Source organism: Mirounga leonina, unplaced genomic scaffold (assembly GCF_011800145.1).
Source record: "Mirounga leonina isolate KUSES-001 unplaced genomic scaffold, KU_Mleo_1.0 Mir_82, whole genome shotgun sequence".
NCBI lineage: Eukaryota > Metazoa > Chordata > Mammalia > Carnivora > Phocidae > Mirounga > Mirounga leonina.
Genome location: NW_023270825.1, coordinates 37,738,877 through 37,763,104, shown reverse-complemented (window position 1 = coordinate 37,763,104; position 24,228 = coordinate 37,738,877). Strand labels below are relative to the sequence as shown.

General features: G+C 34.8%; 1 protein-coding gene across 1 annotated transcript in view; it reads left to right on the top strand.

Annotated features, from left to right (window-relative positions):
- The window catches only part of SNAPC1 (small nuclear RNA activating complex polypeptide 1), a 29,942-nt gene extending 7,752 nt beyond the window's left edge, over positions 1-22,190 (top strand). The window contains exons 5-10 of the mRNA XM_034992745.1: positions 842-1,000; positions 2,958-3,026; positions 3,724-3,786; positions 6,278-6,428; positions 17,693-17,791; positions 20,888-22,190. Coding sequence (XP_034848636.1) covers positions 842-1,000; positions 2,958-3,026; positions 3,724-3,786; positions 6,278-6,428; positions 17,693-17,791; positions 20,888-20,949 — 603 coding nt within the window. The 3' untranslated portion in view covers positions 20,950-22,190. The remainder of the gene's footprint in view (positions 1-841; positions 1,001-2,957; positions 3,027-3,723; positions 3,787-6,277; positions 6,429-17,692; positions 17,792-20,887) is intronic.
- Positions 22,191-24,228: the final 2,038 nt, after the last annotated feature.

Genomic DNA, 24,228 nt, shown 5'->3' with positions numbered 1-24,228 from the left:
TCCTTTGAAGATTCTGCATATGTGAGTACTCACCACTACCCAGCAGTTTCTCATTGCTTTAACCGGTATCTGTCACTTCCATCGAAGCCTACTGGAAATGAATGGAGTAGCCTAACTTGGGGATGACTCAGATGTTGCAGAGGTCATCTATGATGGAAGTGTCAGTAGTTCTTTGCTGGTCTTTGAGCTAAGTCTCAATACCAGTTTTATCTGATTTCTAAAGTCTGCCTATAACGTGTTATCTTTCTCCTTACCCCATAGACCTGCCCATTTGGCTGGAGGTTCTGGGGAATGAACGTCTAAGTAATAAATGATTCCTCAAATGTTGTTAAAAGTTGCCTTCTATTTCTTTTAATCCTGGATCTTACTCGTGAAAAAATGATGACGCTTACAGGCACATGGGCTTTGAGATTTGTGAAAGTCAGCACATCTCTGTGGAGGATTGGATGAGAGTTGTTACATAGGAATTTATGGCTGAACATAAAGAATTATGTAAATATCTTTGAAATGATAATACGAAATTTAAAAAAATGTGATCTTAGTTATCATTAGTGATATTTAATGGTATACTACAAATAATTTTTGTTATGTCCTGTCTTTTCCCTGCATTTCTCCATACAGTGTATATTAATGTTTGTTGAGTTAAATTCAGTGAATCATTATCTCTGGAAAGCAGCCTCTGCATTAATAAAGTTGTACTATTTTGGTTGCATGACTATATTATTTTCAGTATATTGTAGCATATTATTCCTTATCAACTTAAGTCATTTTATTTTGTGTTGGTTTGCCTTTAAGTTTCTCCTCAAAAATTGAAATAAAAGACTCATCTTTTCACTTTTAGGAAATGCTGAATGTTCATGATCATTATCAGAACATGAAACATATAATTTCAGGCGATAAATCCAATCCAGACAAAGCCCTCAGCTTGATAAAGGACGATTTTTTTGACAATATTAAGAACATAGTTTTGGAGCATCAGCAGTGGCACAAAGACAGAAAGGTATGTGACTGCTTGTTTAATACCTCCCCATTGTATTTGCATTATACACTAATGGCTGGACATGGGTGATAAAATTGAGAGGCAGCTTAGTTGAGTGGCTATATTCTTCTGGAGTTCAGATTTCAAGGGCTTTATTTTTCTAGCTCTGGCTTTGCCAGTTATCAGCTATGTGATATTATTTAACCTTACAAACAGATTTTGTTATATAATTATATAATTAAACAATTATTTATTTATTTATTTTTTAAGATTTTATTTATTTTTTGATGGAGAGAGAGACAGCGAGAGAGGGAACACAGGCAGGGGGAGCGGGAGAGGGAGAAGCAGGCTTCCCGCTGAGCAAGGAGCCCGATGTGGGGCTCGATCCCAGGACCCTGGGATCATGACCTGAGCCGAAGGCAGACGCTTAACGACTGAGCCACCTGGGTGCCCCATAATTAAGCAATTATTAATAACAATTCTATAATATGTGTTAAATAATATACATTATATATAATATCAGTGTAAATGTAGAGGAATAAGTAATCTTGATATATCACTGATTTATTATAATCTTTATAATTTAGCATTTTCCAGAGGTTGCACACTGGCAGTCTTTGGGTCAAATCCTACAGACAGGTGTGGTTTGTTTGACACAGTGTTGATCCTAATATTGTTTTAAAAAGTTGAATTACTCACTAGAATTTAAATTTTTGTGACTTCACTTAAAATTCCAGACATCCAACTTCTCTTAAAAGTCAGTGGTTTGGGGGCACCTGGGTGACTCAGTCGGTTAAACAACTCTTGATTTTGGCTCAGGTCATGATCTCAGGGTTGTGAGATCAAGCCCCCGTGTTGGGCTCCGGAACCAGCACGGCATCTGCTTGAGATTCCCTTTGCCCCTCCTCCCATGCCGACACTCTTTCTCTAGCTAAAATAAATAAGTAAATCTAAAAAAAAATTTTTTTTAAGTCAGTGGTTTGGTAATACTGGTTCCATCTTTCTGCATGGCAGTAGACTGCTAGGCCTGAATTGTGGCTTCTTCCATTGTGATAGGGCATGCTCTCCCTGCCTTGGTTTATCTATTTACAAACTCATCAACACAAATCTTCAATTTAGTTTTCTGATCCAAATACTGATGCTAGAGCTCCCCATTTTTCACAGTAATTTTTTTACCTAGAAAAACTTTTTTACTCTGGAAACTTCATGGCCAGCCTTGCTAAATTTAACTTTGAAACCACTACTCCATCTTATTTTAGTAAATCGTTTAGGAAAAAATAAAAGTAAAACATAAGCAATTTCTGATGATTTACTATGTATCTGATAACAGTGTTTTCACAAATGCTACATAGGTATTATTATTTTATATATTGTCTTTTAGAAAGATTGGCTACCAGTTTTTGGTTTTCATTGTATAAAGGGAGCTGGTTCAAAAAAAAAAAAAGGGAGCTGGCTCAAAACTTAGTTTTAGAAAAGATAAATAAAGTGATGAGATGACAGTCTTAGAAAGGAGGAAACAATTTGCTTCTACCCACATTTATTTTAATGAGAGATAGTACATTTTAGACTGTTTGAATACTTTGTTACAAATGAGTTACACAAATGACCTAGGCAATTCATGTAAAAATCTAATAGGTACTCTCTTATAGTACTGTCTTTTAATAAACTCTAATTAGCATTACTAAGACTTCTGAAAACCTGAAGGAAAGGAGAATAAACCAGTTTTCTTACTGCTATATGAAGTGTATGTTTTCCTTCATTAGTTAGGAGGATTTAAGCATTTCATTGATAAATTTTATAACTATTCTGAAACCTAACCTTGATCTTAATGTCAGGTGGTGAACCATGCTGTAATAATGTGAAATGATCTTTTAGTTTTGTAGTAATTAAATGATTCTCATTGCTCTGAAATAATTTGCCATTGATTTTTAGTTAATTTGAATTATAAATGTGTATGTATAACTTTTTTCTCTTTCAGAATCCGCCCTTAAAATCAAAAGTTAAAGATGGAGAAGAAAAGAGAGAAGGAAATTCAGAAGAATCAGAGGTCAGAAAAATTCACTTTATGATTGTTTACAGGGCAGTAGTTTAGTTAGCTTCTTTTCATTTGATACGTGGCTGTGATTCTGTATACAAGTATCATGACCCTTGGTCAGTATTATCACAGTTACCTCAGACAATTCTGAAATATCAGTTCTCTGAAGCCTTAGTCTGTTCTTTACTGGAAACCCTATGAAAGACACATCAAGTTTAGATTGGGAGTGACGACGGTAAGTGTTTCTTTAGGGAAAGGGGAGGATAATGGTGGAGGGTGTTCTCCGTCCTTACATAGACAGAGTAGGGTTTTTGTAGTATGTCTTTTCTTGTCTGACTTTAAACCAGTGTGGAGCTCTAGCTACTATTTACTGCTTCCTGCCTCCGAAGTTTTCATCCATCTTAGTGGATGAGACAAAGAGCCATCTTTGGGCATAGGCAGATGAGGGGGCAATGGCCTGATCACTAAGGCTTTCATTCATATTATCCTCCTTAAATCCTGAATAATAACAATCATTAGCCACAAGGATGGTATTGTGGACCTGCTATGAGAATGTAGTGTGCGTTTATATGTCTTTGGTCAATGTGTGTCCAATATATGACCCTACCTTCTGTCTCAAATCTTATTTCTGATAACAAATACTTGGGAATCCATAATTTCTTTTAATGTTTATGTTTCTTTTTCCCATTCCTGTTTATTTTTTATCCAGAGATGTGAAAGGGCAGAATCTTTAGCGAGAATAAAATCAAAGGCCTTTTCAGTTGTTGTTCAGGTAAGTTATTTCTTTAGTAAGGTAATTTAGGTATTGATTTGATGCTTTTTTAACAGTATTATTATTTTTCATCAAAGTAATACATGTACATAGTTTAAAAAGTCTAATAATTCTGTAGAGCTTATATAACCCAGCAGTCTCCTGGTTACCACTTCCACGCCTATATTCCTAATCCATCTTCAACTTTTTCTCTTTTAGTTATCTCTTCTGGTATTTACCTGGAATTTTGATGCCTTTGTTTTTTATTGTCTTCCAGCTTTTAGTATTCCTGATCATGGAAGGTTTTAGGATTTTCTCTCTATCCCTTGAGTTTTGAAATTTCATGATAATTTAAGTTGGTGTAGATCTTTTTTCCATCATTGTCCTTGGCTGTCATGACAGGCATCCTTTTGATCTGATAGTTTTCAGTTCTGAGGAGTTTTTTTATATTGTTTCTTTGATAGTATTTGCTGCATTTTTGCTCCTTCTCTTGAATTTTTATTTTATTTTTCTTTTCTGTTTTCAATCTCTGTTTTCAGGGAGATTGCTTAAACTTTGTCTTCTGAACCATTATATTGAATTTTTTATTTTTGCTGACTTTCTTTTTTATTGCTAAGGTCTTTTTTTTTTTCCTTCTCTGAATCTTTTCTTTAAAAAAAGTATTTTTTTATCTTTATTTTTTATGTCCTTGAGGATGTTAATTACAGTGTTTTGAAGTTTATGCCTTTTCCCCCACAGTTCCTGTTTTTGTTTATTTTGATCTCTTTCATTTTGGTGGCTTTTTTCAAATGTTTAAAGAGCCTCAGATCTTATTTAAGAGTGGTCATATGAAGATATGACTTGTTACCCTCGGTATTTCTTTTTGTTGGATCGCATCATTTTTACCAGAGAGCAGTCTTCCATTCCCTTGTCTAGGGGAAAGAAGGGTAAATAAGCCCAACCACCAATGTTCTGGGAGCCTACAGAGAGAATCAGTCATGAGGCTTACCATTCTTTATGCAGGTTTCACTTACCTTCCCTATTTTCAGTAAGAGGCTTTGTCCTCTTCCTCAGCTATGCCATTCCTCAGGCCTACAGCATCCCTGGTTTAGCCTCTCCAGAGAGCAAGCCTCCTGTTTTCTATAGAAGGTCAGTTGTGTAGTTTTGAGGTTGGGAAATGGGACACTATTGCTTTTGTAGATTTTCAGCGTATCTACCATTTTTTAAAAATTTTTAATTTTATTTTTTTTAAAGATTTTATTTATTTATTTGACAGACACAGTGAAAGAGGCAACACAAGCAGGGGGAGTGGGAGAGGGAGAAGCAGGCTTCCCGCTGAGCAGGGAGCCCGAGGCAGGGCTTAATCCCACGATCCTGGGATTCTGACCTGAGCCGAAGGCAGATGCCTAACGACTGAGCCACCCAGGCGCCCCTAGGAGTGTCTTTATTCTGTGGGAAATTACTATCATTTTCTAGTTGTAGAAATGAGAAGGAATAAATAAAAAATTAAAAGTGATTATAGATTAGTTAAGTGTTACATATTTGTTATCCCACAGTAAATTGAGTACAAAATACTGTTGAATTAAAGCACCAAGGACAATAAGTTAATTAATCCAAATTGCTTTAAACCAGAACGGTTCCACATTATATAGTGCTAATTGATGTTTAGTGTGTATCTTAAGAGATTATGAGAATTAAATTGTAATCCCCATAAAGTGTGACAAGAGAGCGTCATAGCATAGCTGCAGGTTTTTTCTTTATTGAGGTACAATTAACATTTAACACATGGTAATTGTTTTAATAATTGTTCATACCTGGATCTGAAGACTCCTATAAGGACTCTGCTTAAGCAAGGAAATTCATTGATAACAACTAAAATGTCCTTGCACTGTCCTTCCGTTTCTCACCTTTTATGTTGCTTTCACTGTCTTCAAGTGTTGTTCCTGACAGCCAGCTTTGCGTGTTCCCAGCTTTAGGTTCAGTGGAAATGGAGAATTTTCCTTCCTAATAGTTACACAGAATTCTAAAATTGATCTGTGATAGAGATCACATGCCCACCCATGAACAAGTCAGTGGCCGTGGTGATGTGAAACTTTTGACTAGATCAGTGGCACGTACCTGGAGCCAGGCATCAATCAAGTGGTTCCACTCAAAAGACATGGTGGTAACTAGGGAACATAACTGTTCTTAGAAGAAAGGAAGAATAGGTTAGTAGACAGTAAAAAACAGTACTCATCCTTTACACCTGTTTCCCAACCACGCAACAACAACTACATTTTAACCCAACAATTAACATTTTTTACCCAATTTGAGTAGATGGTGATGACAGTTGCAGGGAGCCTATCCTGTTGTAAAGATAAAAGAGTATATATATATATATATGCAACAAGTATTAAGCAAGCCAGTATAATGGGAAAGTACTTTATGACTTTTATTTTTCCTCATCTTTGTGTATTTTGTCTTTTCCTAAATTGTCTATCAGTTGGATTCATTTTGTGATTCATTGTGGTTAATTGGATTTCTAACTCTCAAGGCATCCAAGTCAAGAAGGCATCGTCAAGTCAAACTTGACTCTTCTGACTCTGATTCTGCATCTGGTCAAGGACAAATCAAAGCAACTAGGAAAAAAAGAAACAAAGAAACATTGAAATCAGCAGGAAGGAAGATGTCTTCCAGAAACAGAGGTAACTTTTTAAAGTCTTTTTGAGACTCAACAAGGGATAATGGATCTTGTTTACAACCTCCCCTCTCTGTTTTTTCTTTATTAAAAGGGATTAGATACTTGTTTGAGAACTTTGTGAGATTTAGTATAAAAAATAAATTAATTATCTTAGATTCTTAGAATCTTACTGCTTAAAGGGACCCTAGGAGTTACCAAATTCATTATTTCATAGATCATGAAATTTAGGTCCATACAGATTAAATAATTTGTCCAAAAGTGAAATAGCTGTTTATAGAATCAGTCTAGATTATCCAGAGCATACTTAATAAGTACTTTTTGTATGTGAATTAAACTTATGTGTAGAATTAGGTGAGTTATACATTCTATAAACTATATTTCCCTTTAGCTGCATTAAGATGTACCTTTTCTTTTAAAATAGTGTGTCTATAACATTAACCTTGGAATTTGATTCTTAAAGAAATGACTATATTTTAATAGTTTAATTTTTAAAAAATTACACGAGTAATATATATTCACCATACATAAAGTTGGAGTCTGATTAGCAGGCTCACAAGAAAAAAAAAGGCATTAGAAACATTAGTAAATATTCAATGCCTAATATAAAACACACTCCCAGCTACTAGTACAGTATATAAAGATATGTTATGGCCTTTTATTTATTTTATTTTTTTAAAGATTTTATTTATTCATTTGACAGAGAGAGACACAGCGAGAGAGGGAACATAAGCGGGGGAGGGAGAGAGGGAGAAGCAGGCTTCCTGTGGAGCAGGGAGCCCGATGCGGGTCTTGATTCCAGGACCCTGGGATCATGACCCGAGCCGAAGGCAGATGCTTAACTGAGGCGCCCCTGTTATGGCCTTTTAACATAAATGTTTTCCTTCCTATATTGAGGCAGTGGAAGGAGAATTGAAGTTAACATAGTCCAGATATGATTAAGTTCGGTAACAGTTGCTTGAAGTATACTGAAAATTCTGAGGAGGAGAGACCACATTTGTTAAGGATAATCAGGAAATACTTCAAAAGCAGAATTTCTTAGTTCTTTTTACAAGGCTGCAGATACTGGGAAGAAACCTGTTAGACCAATCTCACTTACAAGTATTACTGAAAAAAAAATCCTGTTACATGTATTGAAAGAATCCCAGCTATAAAACAACTTGACTGAGTGCCATTTTGTTCCAGAATGCAGGGATGGTGCAATTAGGAATCTCTCAGTATAATTTGCCATACAGATAGGTTAAAGGGGAAAATGTGAATTCAGTTTAATAGTAACCCAAGAAAACTGATAAGATCTAGCATCCATTCTTGATTAACAAAGGAATCCTCTAGATTAGGGGGTCAGCAAACCTGTTGTTAAGGGCCGGTCAGCAAATCTGTTGTTAAGGGCCAGAGGGTAAATATTTTAGGCTTCTTAGGCCATAAGATTTCTGCCACAGCTACTCAGCTCTGCCATTGTAAGGCAAAAGTAACCACAGACAATACATAAACAAATGAATATGTTCCAATAAAATTGTATTTACAAAAACAGGTGATAGGCCAGATTTAGCCTGGGCCCATAGTTTTGTCAGCCTCTGCTCTGGATAAAAAAAGTAGTTGATTATACTTTAACTCAAAAAAAGTATATATGTGAGTGTGTGTTATTTGACAAAAGGCCACCTCATGTTTGTTGGTAATACATAGAAGTATCACAATTGTATTACTATTGCCTGTCAATGTAATTAGGCAGGAAAGTGAAGTAAGACATGATTTCAGAAAAATTATAAAATTATCGTGATTTACAAATGACTGATTTTATGTGTAAAAATATCTGAAAGAAAATTCACTGGAAAAAACATAGGAACACAAAATTTAGTAAGGTAAGAGATACCACTATATAACCTTACAGAAATTAAGAGGATAATAAGGAAAAATTATGAATACTTTTATGCCAATAAGTTAGTTAAATTAGATAAAATGGATATATTTTTTAAAAGACACACATTTCCAAAAGCAACAAGAAGAAATAGAGAATTTGAGTAGTTTTACGTTTACTAAAAAAGTTAAATTCCCAGATGACTTTGCTGGAAATTCTAGGAAACATTTAAGGAAGGAATATTATGCTGTTTTTTCAAAAGACACAAGAAGGAATACTTCCCAGCTTACATTTTAAGAAAAGACAAAGACTAATATCCCTCATGAACATAAATGTAAAAACTTTTACAAAATATTAGCAAGTTTAATCCAACAGTATATTAAAAGGACAGTATAGTAGGACAAACTTGGGTTTATCCCAGAAATATAAGGCTGGTTTATTTAGGAAATAAACCAGCATAATTTACCATATTAGCAGAATAAAGGAGAAGGACTATATAATCATCTCAGTATATGTAGATAGAATATTTGAAAAAATCCAGCATCTATTCATGATAAAATCTCTGAGAAAATTAGGATTAGAAAGGAACTTCCTCAGCCTGATAAAGGACGACTTTGAAAAACTACAGCTAGCATCATAGTTAATGGTGTGAAACCATACTTTCCCTCTAAAATTGGGAACAAGGCAGGATGACTGTTCATTGCTCTTCTTATACATCATACTGGAGGCCCTAGCCAGTGAAGTAAGGCAAGAAAAGGAAATAATACACATTTAGATTAGAAAGGAAGAAATAATACTGTGTCTGTTTGCAAATGAAATTATTTTTTACACAGAAACGGTCTCAAAAATTCTACACAATAGTTACCAGAACTAATTAAGTGAGTTTAACGAGATCACAAGGTACAGGGTTAGTATTTCTGTATACTAACAATGGAATAATTAGTAATTGAAAAAAATGTTAAAGTATAATAACACAAAAACCACAAAATAGTTTGGTATATAGGTAACAACATATGTGCAGGATCTGTATGCTGAAAACTACAAAACGATGAAAGGAATCAAAGAAGATTTAAGTAAATGGAGAGATAATATGGGCTTCATGGATTATCAAACTCAACACCCAAAGAACAAATAATCCAATCAAGAAATGGGCAGAAGACATGAACAGACATCTTTCCAAAGTAGACCTCCAAATGGCCAACAGACACATGAAAAAGTGCTCAGCATCACTCGGCATCAGGGAAATCCAAATCAGAACCTCAATGAGATACCACCTCACATCAGTCAGAATGGCTAAATTTAACAAGTCAGGAAACGACAGATGTTGGCGGGGATGTGGAGAAAGGGGAACCCTCCTACACTGTTGGTGGGAATGCAAGCTGGTGCAGCCACTCTGGAAAACAGTATGGAGGTTCCTCAAAAGGTTGAAAATAGAGCTACCCTATGACCCAGCAATTGCACTACTGGGTATTTACCCCAAAGTTACAAATGTAGTTATCTGAAGGAGTACGTGCACCCCGATGTTTATAGCAGCAATGTCCACAATAGCCAAACTATGGAAAGAGCCAAGATGTCCATTGACAGATGAACGGATAAAGAAGAGGTGGTATATATATACAATGGAATATTATGCAGCCATCAAAAGGAATGAAATCTTGCCATTTGCAATGATGTGATGGAACTGGAGTGTATTATGCTGAGCGAAATAAGTCAATCAGAGAAAGACATGTATCATATGATCGCACTGATATGAGGAATTCTTAATCTCAGTGATGGGGGATGGGAGGGATGGGGTGGCTGGGTGATAGACATTGGGGAGGGTATGTGCTATGGTGAGCGCTGTGAATTGTGTAAGACTTGAATCACAGACCTGTACCTCTGAAACAAAGAATACATTATATGTTAAAAAAAAAAGATAGTAGGAAGGGAAAAATGAAGAGGGTGAAATCGGAGGGGGAGACGAACCATGAGAGACTATGGACTCTGAGAAACAAACTGAGGGTTCTAGAGGGGAGGGGGGGTGGGGGGATGGGTTAGCCTGGTGATGGGTACTAAAGAAGGCACGTATTGAATGGAGCACTGGGTGTTATACGTAAACAATGAATCATGGAACACTACATCAAAAACTAATGATGTATGATGATTAACATAAAAGATAAAATCAAGTAAAAAAAAAAAAAAGAAGACCAATACAGTTAAGTCACCTAGTCCTATATTGTTCTGTAGATTAAATGTAATCCCAAGAAGAAATCCCAACAGTTATATAAATAACAAGCTGATTTTTTTTTTTTTAAGATTTTATTTATTTGACAGAGAGCGACACAGCAGAGGGAGTGGGGGAGAGAAAGGGAACACAAGCAGAGGGAGTGGGAGAGAGAAGCAGGCTCCCTGCTGAGCAGGGAGCCCGATGTGGGGCTCCATCCCAGGATAACAAGCTGATTCTTAAGTGTATATGGAAATGGAAAGAAAGTAGAGTAGCCAAAACAAGTTTTGAGAAATAACTATAAAGCTTCAGAAATCAAGACACAGTGTGCTATCTGCAAGAAGGTAGACACAAAAGTCAATGGAAGAAAATAGAGAATCTAGAAATAGATTTGTACTTATATGGTCAATTTTATTTTTGATAAAGGTGCAAAGACAATTCAGTGGAAAAAGATAGTCTTCAGTAAATGGCGCTGATATAATTTTATATCCATATGCAAAAAACAGATCCTCAACTTATACCTCTTACCATATACAGAAATTAACTTAAAATGGATCACAGACCTAAATACAAAAACTAAAATCATAAACTTAAAGATGAAAACATAAAAAATGTCTTGGATTGGGCAAAGATATTTTTATATATGACATAAAACTACAAGCCATAAAAGAAAAAAATTGATAAATTGGACTTGCCTCAAATTAAAATTCTTTGGAAGACACTTTTAAGAAAACGAAAAGACAGGCCACAGAGTGGGAGGAAATATTTGCAAAATACAACCCTGATAGAGGTCTTGTATCCAAATATATAAAGAATTGTCAACACTTAGTAATAACCCAATTAAAAAATGGGCAAAAGATTTGAACAGATACTTCAAAGAGAATATGTGCATGGCAAATAAACATCTTGAAAGATGTCTGACATCTGTAGTTATTAGGAAATGCAAATTAAAAGCATAGTGGCATTCTGTTACTCCCTGTTGCAATGGCTACAAAAAACAAAACAAGAAAATTGGCAATAACGAAAGCTGATGAGGACACAGAACAGTTGAACCTTCATACATTGCTGGTGGGACTCCAGAATGGTATAGTCACTTTGGAAAACTGTTTGGCAGTTTCTAATAAAGCTAAACACATGCTTAACTTATGACCCAGCAGTCCTACTCCTTGGTATTTACCCAAAAGAAATGAAAACTTATATATTCACACAAAAAGTTGCATGCAAAAGTTTATAGCGGTTCTGTACATCATTGTGAAAAATTATAGCCAGCCTAAATATCTTCAACTGGTCCTTGGATAAACAAACCATGGAATAAGTGTACAGTGGGATACTACTCAAGAATAAAGCAGCTGCTGATACATGTGGTAGCAGGGGTGACTCATGTGCCTTGTGCCAAATAAGAGAAAGAAGACAAACACAAAAGGCCTAAGGACAATCTGGAAGAGGCAAAATTTATAGGGGCAGAAAACAGATCATAGGTGGCCAGGTACTGAGGGTGGAGGGCAGTGTTGACTGCAGAAGGGCAGGGAAATTTCTGATATGGAATTGTTCTGTATTTTGGTTGCAGTGGTAATTGCACAACTGCATTTGTCCAAACTCCCAAATCTGTACATTGAAAATCATGGTGACTTTTATTATGTATAAATCAACAACCCAAACAAACCCAAACCAGAGGACATGAGGAAAAGACTGATTAGTTTGATTATATTTAAAAATTAACTTCTGCAAGATTAAGTGTTTTTTCTAAGGTATTAAAGATAACTTGGGTCTTTTTTTTCCTAAGGTATCAAAGATAACTTGCGTTTTGAAAGCTGCACAAGCAGTTTTTATTAGTAATCAACCTTCATACAAGTGCAGAGAGGTCAGCTGGCCAAGCTGCTTTCTTAAACACCTAAACAGGTTTTTATTTTGTTTTGTTTTTATGTGGCTGAGGAACAAAGGAGAAGCAAGTGCAAAATAGGAAAGAAATTAAATGAAAGTTTCTTTTCATCTTAAATAATTTGGCAAGTGTAATTTACAAAATAACCACTTCCTTCACTAACTATATTTTATTACTTAATGTAGTTACCTAAAACATTTTCGTAAACTCTGAGATTAACTTTTAAGAACTGGTTCTTTATCACATCCAAGATTTGTTACTGAATTTACCTAGGTGTGTTAGGGAGGATTTAACCCCTGAGAAAGTGTAATAAGATACCTGAATTCAAATCGTCAGTTGTATCTCAACTATTCTAGCTAACCAGCTAGGTGGCTCAGAAGGTATTGTAAATACTTTGAAGCAGAAGTGATTTATTATTCTATATCTTAAAGATCCAAGTACTTCATAGTTTCTCTTTAATCAAAATTTCATTTCCTTAAAGTGGAAAGGTATTTTTGATTTCATGCTCTTTTCAAAAAGAGGCACCTTATACTCCCAACAATGCAAAAGAGCTTGCAAAAGTATTTGCAGCACATATAATAATGTTAACATTTCTAATTTTAGGGGAGCTCTTAGAATTTAGTGAGAAAAAGACCACCACCCAAGTAAAGAAACTGGCTTAGGAGATGAGCAGGCAATTCACAAAGTGTAGACAGTCAACATATATTTGAAGAGATATTTAATCTCAGAAATTAATGTAAATTAAAACATGATTTTTATATAACTTACTAGATTTGCAAAGATTAAGGATAAGTGAATACCCATTGATCATGGAAGTGTAAAGAGGTAAAATCTGAATTTAAGTGGGAGTATAAATTGGCACATCCTTTTCAGACAGCAATATGGAATCATCTGTCAAAATTTTAAAAGTACATGCCTTTTAATGTAGCAATTCAGTTTCTAGGAATTTATCCTTTACAAGTGACAAAAACACACAGGACATTCACTGCAGGATTATTTGAAATGGCAAAGACTAAACAACTCAAATGTGTAACATTGAAAAATTTGGTACATAAAATTGTTAGCCTATACAAAAGAATATTTTGCAGTTACTAAAAAGCTAGAGAAAGTTCTATATATACTGACATGAAAATAGGTCCAAAATATACCAATACATTGCTTAGTGAAAATGTCTTTTTAAAGAAGAGTATGATTGCATATCTGTTCATAAAAGTATCTGTAGGGGCACCTGGGTGACTCAGTCAGTTGAATGTCCAACTCTTGGTTTTGGCTCTGGTCATGATCTCAGGGTCATGGGATCCAGTCCCATGATGGGCTCCATGCTGAACAGGGAGTCTGCTTGTCCCTCTTCCTACCCCTGCTTGTGCATGCACACACACTCTCTCTCTCTCTCTCAAACAAATCTTTAAAAAATAATATGTAGACACAAACACAATGTATATCATTAAAGAAATCTAGAAGCATATTAACAGTGGTTAATTCTCAGGGATGGGATCATAAGAAATTTCCAAGTCCAGGAATTTCTGTAATGTTTGAATTTTTTGTGATAACTGTATGTTACTTTAGTAATCTGGAAAAAATCCAAAGTTTTTTATTTAAAAAAAAATAAATGTAACAATACTTTCATAGACTTAAGACAAATATAAGAATTGGCATGAAAAAAGGCAGGGTAGTTGGAAGTATAGAGTGATTCCATTTTGCCTGGGACTGTAAAGGATGTGTTGAGGAGCTACTGTTAATGTAGAAAAATATGTTGAGGATTGTATTTTGACCAGCCCTGAAATGTGGAAGCATTACATTTTGGTAGGCAGACGGGAGTCATCTGAGACTTGAGTAAGAAAGTGGTATGACCAGTTTTCTTTGAAGAAAATCAATCTGGGAGTAGTATGGTCGGTAGGTGGGGACAAACTGAAAATAGGAACACTAAGGAAAAGGCTGTTTAGGAGTAATGAGCATCTGGCCAGGTGGTTGTAGGAATTAGGCAAGCAAACAGATATGAGAGCCAATGTATATAACCAAGTATAGATGTAACATAGCTGTATGTAACCAAATATAGAGGCTGATGGAGAGGGATGAGACAAGGATGCTTAATGCCTAAATAACTGAAGGAATGTTGGTGCCTTTGACAGAAATAAGGATCACAGGATGAAGATTTCATTTGGGGTAGAATTTGTCCCAGTCTGCCTTTCCAGGTTCAATTCCTGTAATAGTTGTCTGGCTCAATCTATTGATTGGATTTACAGAAGTTTGTATTATTTAAGCTTCAGCTCTATGTGTTCCCCATTCCTCACTATAGCGTGCACATTTCTGGAAGGACATAAATAATAGTAATGACGGTGGAGAGGAGAGTAGCTATTATTTCTGTCACACTTAGTATCTGCCACACTTCTTTCACATATCCAAGGTCACCTAGATAATAAATGGAGCTGAGACTCGAATAGCATGTGTCTGAATCTAAGCCTGAGTCTTTAAGTGCTATACTTGCTGTCTCTCAGGTAACTGGAAATGTGGTCTGGAGCTCAAATTAGACATGCAATTCAGTATGTTGTATTTTTTTTTTTTAATTTTATTTATTTAATTTAGAGAGAGAATGAGATAGAGAGCATGAGAGGGGGGAGGGTCAGAGGGAGAAGCAGACTCCCTGCTGAGCAGGGAGCCCGTTGCGGGTCTCGATTCCGGGACTCCAGGATCATGACCTGAGCCAAAGGCAGTCGCTTAACCAACTGAGCCACCCAGGCGCCCAGTATGTTGTATTCTAACTGCATGTCTAGTAACCATTTGTTTTAAGATTGAGCAATAGTCTATTAGTTATAATTGTATCCCACACTGTTAGCTTTGAGCATAGTAAAACCATCTACCTGATACCCTCTAGGGAGTTAGTTTTGTAATAACTAAGGTTAATGATTTAAATGTCAAAATTTACTTTTTAAAAGTTTAATTATTCCGGTTAATATCTTTCTAAAACATTCATCTCTATATATTGCTTGTTTTCTACAATGTGGATTTATCATTTTTATAATTAGAAAAAGACTAAAATGTATTTTATGCCCTCCTGTTTTCTAGAACAGTATATCCTAACATAATTTAATTTTCTCCTTATAACTCAGGGTTATCATCATAAGCATATTATGTTACTGGGCTTTATAATATAATGATTGTATCAAGAAATATCTTAAGTATGTGGGGAAGTTTATACTTACGGCTTCATGCTGCATTACTTTGTCAGTTTTTATGTCTTATTTTTTAAAAAGTTCTTCTGTTACACTTACTGTGGTAGTTGTCTTCTTTGGTTCTCATTGTGGCTTATAGCAATTTTTTTTGCCCTTTTGCTGCTGTTTAACTGTAATGGTTTCAGAAACTGGGTGGCTGTTCACTTCAGTTTTATGTAAAATAAATGTAATCAGGTTTGGATAAAGGCCTGTGGAACATACTGGTGACTAAAGTTCATGAGCTTTATTTAATATATGGACTTTGAGATAAACATCTGAAGTTTTGTATGTTTACTTCTTGGTTCCTGGCTGCATGTTAGGTGGGTGAAGCACTGTATTTGTTTTTAAGAGCTTTTAGAGAACATTGCTTTTTATTTTTTTAAACATACTTAACGTAGAGATGCATCTCTAAAACACAGTCATCATGTGGCTAGATGAAGACTTGTTTCTCAACTGTCTTTTTTTTTTTTAAGATTTTATTTATTTATTTATTTATTTATTTATTTATTTATTTATTTATTTATTTGAGGGAGAGAGAGAGAGCATGAGTGAGGTGCAGGGAGAGGGAGAAGCAGACTCCACGCTGAGCAGGGAGCCCAATGTGGGGCTTGATCCCAGGCTCCTGGGATCATGACCTGTGCCGAAGGCAGAAGGCAGATGCTTAACTGACTGAGCTACTCAGGTGCCCCTCAACTGTCTGTTTTAAACTCAGAAATCCTTACCTTGATGTTGTTGGATAGAATCTTTTAAGTTGTAAATGTGGATTTAGGGAAAAGTCATTAATAATGGATATGGATGGACATGCTAAAAGATTGTGAAGAACAGTATCAGTAACTTTGGGTAGATTGTACTGATTGTAATTTTGTGAACTGGAAAATTTTATAGGTCCAAGTTTTAAAAAAACGTGATTAGATGTAAAAAGATTTCCTAAAACATTATCTACCATCTTAAAAATCATGTAATAAATTATTGTAATTAATATTTATGATTTGCAAGTAAAGGTAGAATTCTGCTTTAATGACTTAATGGGAAACTGGTATTATTTTATTATCAAGTTTAAATTGTATTTAAATGGAAGCTTATGGCTGCAGTTTACTCAACTCCACCTTAGAGCAATCTGTTCATTCCATAAACTCTACTATACCCCATTAACTCAGCATATATGTGTTCAGAGCAGAAAATTTAAGCTTATTTTCATTTTAATTTCTTGCCTTCTGAGAAGTGCTGACAGGTATGTATTAACATATGTACTAAATGAAATACTGTGGTATAAAATCATTGAACCCATATTTAATCATTTAATAAATATTTATCGAGGCCCTACTGCATGCCAGGCACTTTTCTAAGTGCTGGGGATACATTGACTTAAGCCAAAGTCTATCCTTGTGAAACTCACATTCTAGTGGGAGGAGGCAGACCATAGAGAAAAAAATTAACATGTAATAATAGATCAGGTGGTGAAAGTATTGTAGAGAAGAATAAGGCAGCATAAGGAGTGAGAATGTATGTGGGCGTTACTGTTGGGACCTGAAAGTTATGTGCTGAGACCTGATAAAACAATGGTATTTGATAAATTTGATTAGGATATTTCTTTAGGCACCAGAAGGTTGATGTAGAAAAATGTTTTGGAAAATGGTAAGTCAATGGCAAGTTATGATTAGAGAAATCTATTTTATAGAGCAGATGTAGTGAGAAGAGAAAGTATACATTCAAAAACAAGGCTATTACCTTTAAAATTACATTTGTGATTAGTTAATAAAGTTGAAATAAGACACACGATTATTCCCTGATATCTGCAGATATAACCCATAATGTGTGTGATAAAGCTTGAGTAGTGTTTATTAAACAGCAGTTTAAATAATATTGTCATTTTTTTCCCTTTTCTCCCTTTTCTTTACTTTAATGATAAGAATTAGATTATTTTCAAAGCAGAGATACAAATATAATAATACTTAAAAATAGAAATGTATTTTAAAATGCATATTTCTCTTTACCATTCCAATTTTCGCATTTAGTTTAAATATCTAATTTTTATGTTGTAGTAATGACATTATTTTGTAAAAATTTTTCTCAAAGATTAACATTCTTGGTTTTTGTATGAAATTATTTTCCCAACTATTTCCAGATAACATGCAGAATGTACACAAAGAAGATAAATCGTTAAGGCTGAGTATGCCTGTAATTACAGAAGAAGAAGAGGACAATGAAAGTGTTAGTGAAACAGGTACAGATGAAATTTTGTCAAATACTGATGAAAAGTTATGCTCAGAGAGCATTAAGATTTAGAACCCTTGAAGAGCATGGTGGTTAGCTCTGTGTTCTTGTGATGCTTTTTTTCTTTGACACATTGGAGAATTTTAGTATTAATCATGACACTTAAAAGTAAATGTTAATACAATAAATAAATGGAAAGGAGAGGTAGTGGTCAGTTCAGGTGAGAAGTGAAGGATAGGTAAAATACCATTATTAGCACGTGAATATACCTCCTCATGAGGATGTCTGGAATGTACTCCTAACAAAGGGCAAGGTTCACAAAATACAAATTTCTGAATATAACTTTAAAGAGATTTTATTGTTAAAAAATAGTTATTTCAAATTTGAATGTAAAATTTTCACCTATGGAATGATGATTGTAACTAAATAGTTGTAAATTGCATGACATAAGTTAAAATGGCTATACCTTTTAGTGTTGTAGTTTGTAGTTTTCATAATTTGTAGTGTTTATTAAACAACAGTTTAAATAATACTGTCTCTAGTAATAATTACAGTATTACAGAGAATAAGTTACATTTAGCAGGCTAGGCTTGATAATTGGTAATCCATCAATGATAATGAATATAATGTGTGTTAATAATGCGTAATGACTTTTTTTTCATTTGGTTTTATATTCATTCAGCAAGCATATCCTGAGTGCCTATCATGTTTCAAACACTTAGCTATGTACAGGGCTATAAAGATACATACTACTGGAATTTAAGAACCATTTTATTTTGATCACAGTTATTATAGATCTGAGCACAGTGACTGGCCCATAGTGGACTTAAGTATTTGTTGAATGAATCAGATCTGTCTGTGCCTTCAAGGACCTTAGAGTTTAGTTAGGGAGAAAAACAGCCCAGTTCATTATGGTGGAGAGAAACGGTGTTATAGAAGTATATAGAAGACAAAGAATAGACATTTTACAAGGAATATTTGTTCCTTCAGAAATGTGAGTGCTTCTGTGATTTGCTTATGTCAGCATAAAATAGTCCTTTACAATCTTGTGATGAGTTCCAGACTGTAGTTTCTTTCCAGTCTTGATTGGTAGCTTTTTTTGTGAGTAAACAGTTAAATAAACAAACACACCTTTATGAATCTTTGGCAAGTCCAATTTTAAAATCTGTTAGTTTGTGGGGTGCCTGGGTGGCTCAGTCATTAAGTGTCTGCCTTCGGCTCAGGTCATGATCCCAGGGTCGTGGGATCGAGCCCCGCATTGGGCTCCCTGCTCAGCAGGAGGCCTGCTTCTCCCTCTCCCACTCCCCCTGCTTGTGTTCCCCCTCTCGCTGTGTCTCTGTCAAATAAATAAATAAAATCTTTAAAAAAATAAATAAAATCTGTTAGTTTGTGATTTTTAAAAATTTGGTTAAATTATAATGACATATGCATATGACTTAATTCAAGTAATTATATAATATTCATTATAAGAAACTACAGTCTTCTGACTTTGACTCCCATTTCTTTCTTTTTAAATTTTTATTTATTTTTTATTATTATGTTCAGTTAGCCAGCATATAGTACATCATTAGTTTTTGATGTAGTGTTCAACAGTTCATCACTTTTGACTCTTTATTGTTTTGATATTTACCTGTATGTCTTTAAAAAATTTGTATTTTATCACTTCTTTATGTATTAGTTCTGTGGATTATTTCTTGACTTTCCACTGAGAAAGGCAAGGGTATAGTTTTCTTTAATATATTCTTCACCTCCCACTTCAAACACATGTATGCTTCCCAGGCCCCAGCCTTCCAATATAATTATTTTAGCTATGTCAGTATTCTGCGTTTATAAAATATTATTGACAACAGAGCCATGTAATGTACTGTGACTTACTCTGTACATTTATTGTTTTCCCTAGAGAGTGATAACTTTTTGTCTTACTAATTTATTTTTTCTATAGACTTAACACGAATTTATCTTCAAACTCTTCCTCAGTTGTGTAAATCTCCTGTTGGGATACTCAAAACACATTAGGGATTTTGTCATTTTCATATTTTTAAAGAACTTTCTTGCTGACCTCTGACCTGCCTTACTGGACAGTTTGCTCTCTTGGCCTGCTGCACTCCATCCTGGTCGCTGCTGTCTTCTAGGAACCTAGAAGATTCCTGGAATCTCTTTTTCTTCTTACTTTTTCTTTGTCTTTTCTCGTTCCTTTTCCTATCATTCTTCTTTTGTTTTTCATTAGTGGGGAATATTTTGTTTCTTTACATCTTTCATAATTTTCATGTTTTTGTATTTTCTGTTTTCTTTGTTTTTAATGATTTGTAATTTTTAGGTTCACAGCTGTTTCTAGATAAACACTTACTTGAGTGTTGGTTGTGGCATCTGCTGTCATAGCCAAAAAGGTGTACTGGACGGGATTATGCTAAGTGAAATAAGTCAAGCAGAGAAAGACAATTATCATATGATTTCACTCATATATGGAACATAAGGAATAGCATGGAGGACCACTGGAGAAGGGAGGGAAAACTGAATGGGAAGAAATCAGAGAAGGAGACAAATGATGAGAGACTCTGGACTCTGGGAACCAAACTAAGGGTTACAGAAGGGAGGGAGGTGGGGTAACTGGGTGATGGGTATTAAGGAGGGCACATGTGGTGATGAGCACAGGGTGTTATACGCAACTAAGGAATCGTTGAACAGTACATCAAAAACTAATGATGTACTATATGCTGGCTAATTGAACATAATAATAAAAATAATAATAGAAAAAGATGTATGGTACTAGTGATTTGGGTTACATTTTCAGGTTTAATTGAAATGAAATTCAAATCTTAATCACTCTGTCTCTTATTGCACTGGCCTATAGTTTAGGGAGAGCTCACCCATATGAAACCGCTTCAAAGTAGCTTATTATTAAATAAGGATTTAGGAAGACTAGAATCTACTTTAGCAAGTTTTCAACTGCAGTATCATTTTGAAGGAAAGAATCATGTATATGTTAGGTTTAGGATTTTTTGTTGTGAGGGCATTCCAATTAAACAGCTGTGTCGTTTAAATGTATTATTATCAGTTAAAGTATTATTTTGTAGACCTGACAGACTTATTAATTTTATGTCTTTAGAGCTCACTGTGCCCAAGAGGAAAAGAAAATGCAGAACAAAGAACCCGGTGAAGAATTCTTAATTTTGACAACTCTGACAGAAGAAAAGATTTATATTTTGTATATTGAACAGGAACACTGCCAGTATTAAAAATAATTCTTCTGGGAAACTATAGGTTATTTCTCTGAAACGGCAATATCTTAACATTGCTCTAGATTTATAAAGGAACAAAAAATTAGAAATAAGAATTTACTTCAAGAATTAATTTTAACATTTCCTTTTATGAAATCTGCATAAATGGAAATAAAATTTGGATTTAGAATGTAATAGAAATAATCCTGTTATTTGCAGGTTATTGTTTCCTATAACTTTTTGTGATGTTATACTTCTTACAGTTCTGATATTAGCTATTTAAAATACTTGTTCTTGAAGTAGTAATGTTTATTACATGCAAGTGGCTAATTACATTTATAGTATGGTAATGGATTTGTTTATGATGTGTATTAACTCTTTTATATATTGTATGGTTAAGTGCAATACAGTTTTTGCCTTATTTGCTTTATTTTTGAACATATGAAACTTCAGTGGTCAGTAACTTACATGACTGATACTTAGGAAGCCCAGTTTCTACTTCTGCTATCAATTAAATAGTCTTTGGTGCTTGTTTTAAAGCTCCCTTTGGCCTAACATTTATGTATATATGTGTATGTATAGATATATGTATGCATGTGTCCATATGTATACATATATGATTAGTTCAGTACATTGTTTAACTACAACATTTAAATACTAATTATTTCTTTTTCATTTTTTTTAAAGATTTATTTATTTTTAGAGAGAGCGCGCATGTGCACACGTGAGCGGCTGGTGGGGCAGAGGGAGAGGGTGGGAGAATCCTCAAAAGTTGGCCACTTAACTGACTGAATACCAAATACCAATTACTAAATACTAAATACACCCCTAACTACTAAATACTAATTATTTCTAACAAAACCTTTAGGAGTGGTAATGTAAATTCCAGAATGTGTCTATGGTACAGAATAGATGATACAGAAAAAGATTTCTAAGCTTTGTGGATGTGCCTCTGTTAATTTCTCACTTAAGACATTTAAATGGAGATCACTTAAGCCATGTTGTTTGAATTGCTGCCACTAGCAGACTATCTCCACACCACGTGGTTGGCTCAGCCTGTCTTACAGTTGATTATACTCCAGGTTGTTTTCCAGCATTGTATATTCAGGAATTTTGCAAATGTCCTGTGAGTAAAAATGTGTGAAATCTGTAATCTTTTAAAATAAAAATACTGATGCTAGCCCAAGTAAACTTTTGTTTATTAGAATGTATGCTATCACATTAGCTACTAAACAAAATTATTTCCTCTGATTTCAGATGTTCCTGGTAGTAGATGGGACAGTTTTCATAATGTGGACATTGGACAGAGCTTCTGGGATTTAAACATTCTAGTGTTGGGGCACTTGGAGATAACATTGGCCTCTTGTGTACTAGGTTATTTGCTAAAACTTGTCTGATCATTAACATTTACAGACATTGTACCACTAACACAGTGAGTTGGCCCCTATTTTTTCATAATAATACTTAAGCAAAAGACAAAGTATCATTTCACTTGTCCTATGGAGAAACTATCTTAAGATGGTAAGTGCCTTGCCCACATTCACAGAGTTAGTGAGTGATGCATCTGGGATACAAATTTAGGGCTCTTGCCTATAATTTCAGTGTCATTTTATATAAGCCAACAGAAATGGAAATCCAGAGGAGTATTTAGGACTGCAAGCAGTTAAACCCTATTTTGCAGTGACTTAAGCAGTAAGGAAAGGTTAAAACCAGTTGAGTCTCCGTGCAGGTTGGTGCTCTGGGTTGTAAAGTAGGTCATTTCCATAATGGCTTCATATACAGGTTTGGGTTTTCAGGGAAAGCTTTGTTTCAGTGTAGGAAACTGGTCACCAGCCAAGTTCCCAGATGTCAGCCAACGGCCAGCCTTGCAAGCAGGCCTGTCTAAGGACTGCAATCTCAGGCTTGCACTGGTGCCTCTTCTCTGCACAGGTTCATTTCATTTTTCACTATTTCAAATAACGCTGTGTTGACTTGTGTGTGTGTATCTTGGCTCACTTTAGGTTGGTATTTCTTTAGATAAATCTACACATGAATTTGCATGTTGGACAGTGTATGTGTGTATATATACACATACATATATATATAAAAAGTTTTAATTATTGCCAAATCGAACTCCAGAAAGATTGCCAGTTTACATTCCTACTAACAGTATTTACAAGGGACTCGCCACATCTCCATTACACTTGTTATCAATCTGTAATTTTTGCCAGTTGAATATAGCCTGAATCTTTTTTTTTTTTTTTATAGCCTGAATCTTAACGGCAGAAAATGTAGAAAGACAGTTAAGAGTAACAATTTTTTTTTAAGATTTTATTTATGAATTTGACAGAGCACACAAACACAGGGAGGGGCAGGCAGAGGGAGAGGGAGAAGCAGGCTCCCAGCTAAGCAGGGAGCCCGATATGGGTCTTGATCCCAGGACCCTGGGATCATGACCTGGGCAGAAGGCAGCCGCTTAACCAACCGAGACACCCAGGCGCCCCAAGAGTAACAAAATTAATACTAAACAGTTGTGAGTTGTTACATGGCTACATCTGACACAGTGTATGCTTTAGATGATAGCAAGTTTTCCATGAATATATTATGAAGGTAGGGTGTGAATCACTTGGTAGATTTGCTTTAAATATGAAATTGAAGCTTATTAAATAGAATTCAAATAGAAAATACTTGTGTTTAACAGTGGGCTTTCAGAATTAAAATGTGTCATAATACTAGCTACCTATTAAGCTATTTGTATTGTCACCCTGATTATAATAACTGCACCAAGTTGATTTTAATATTAAATAATGACTAATGTTTTGTGAAGAAGAGTTATGTGGCAGTGTTTGTACCCACAAGATGTATTTTAAAACCCTTCCACTTTCAGAAATCTTAACATAGGAAAGTACTGTTCAAAGTAGAGACTTGGAATCATAGTAGTTTTAATGTTATATGCCAGGTTTACTTGGAGTATCTAAAACAAACCATGAATGAAAGAAGTGGAACCATAAAGGAAATGGAGGTTGTACAGATACTGATTAGGGAAATATTTTTCAATTGGAAATGAAGTATTGTAATTTATGTCTTCAGAAGAAAACTACCCTGGAAACGTGTAGTTTTCTGTAAGTTATAGCATGTTTGTTTTCTTTTTAGGTACTCAAAATTTTGAGTTTATATTGTAAGCACACCTATGATCCCATTTGGTTTTATAACTCCTTAATGCCTCAAAGGTCTTTTGTGAGTGGATATA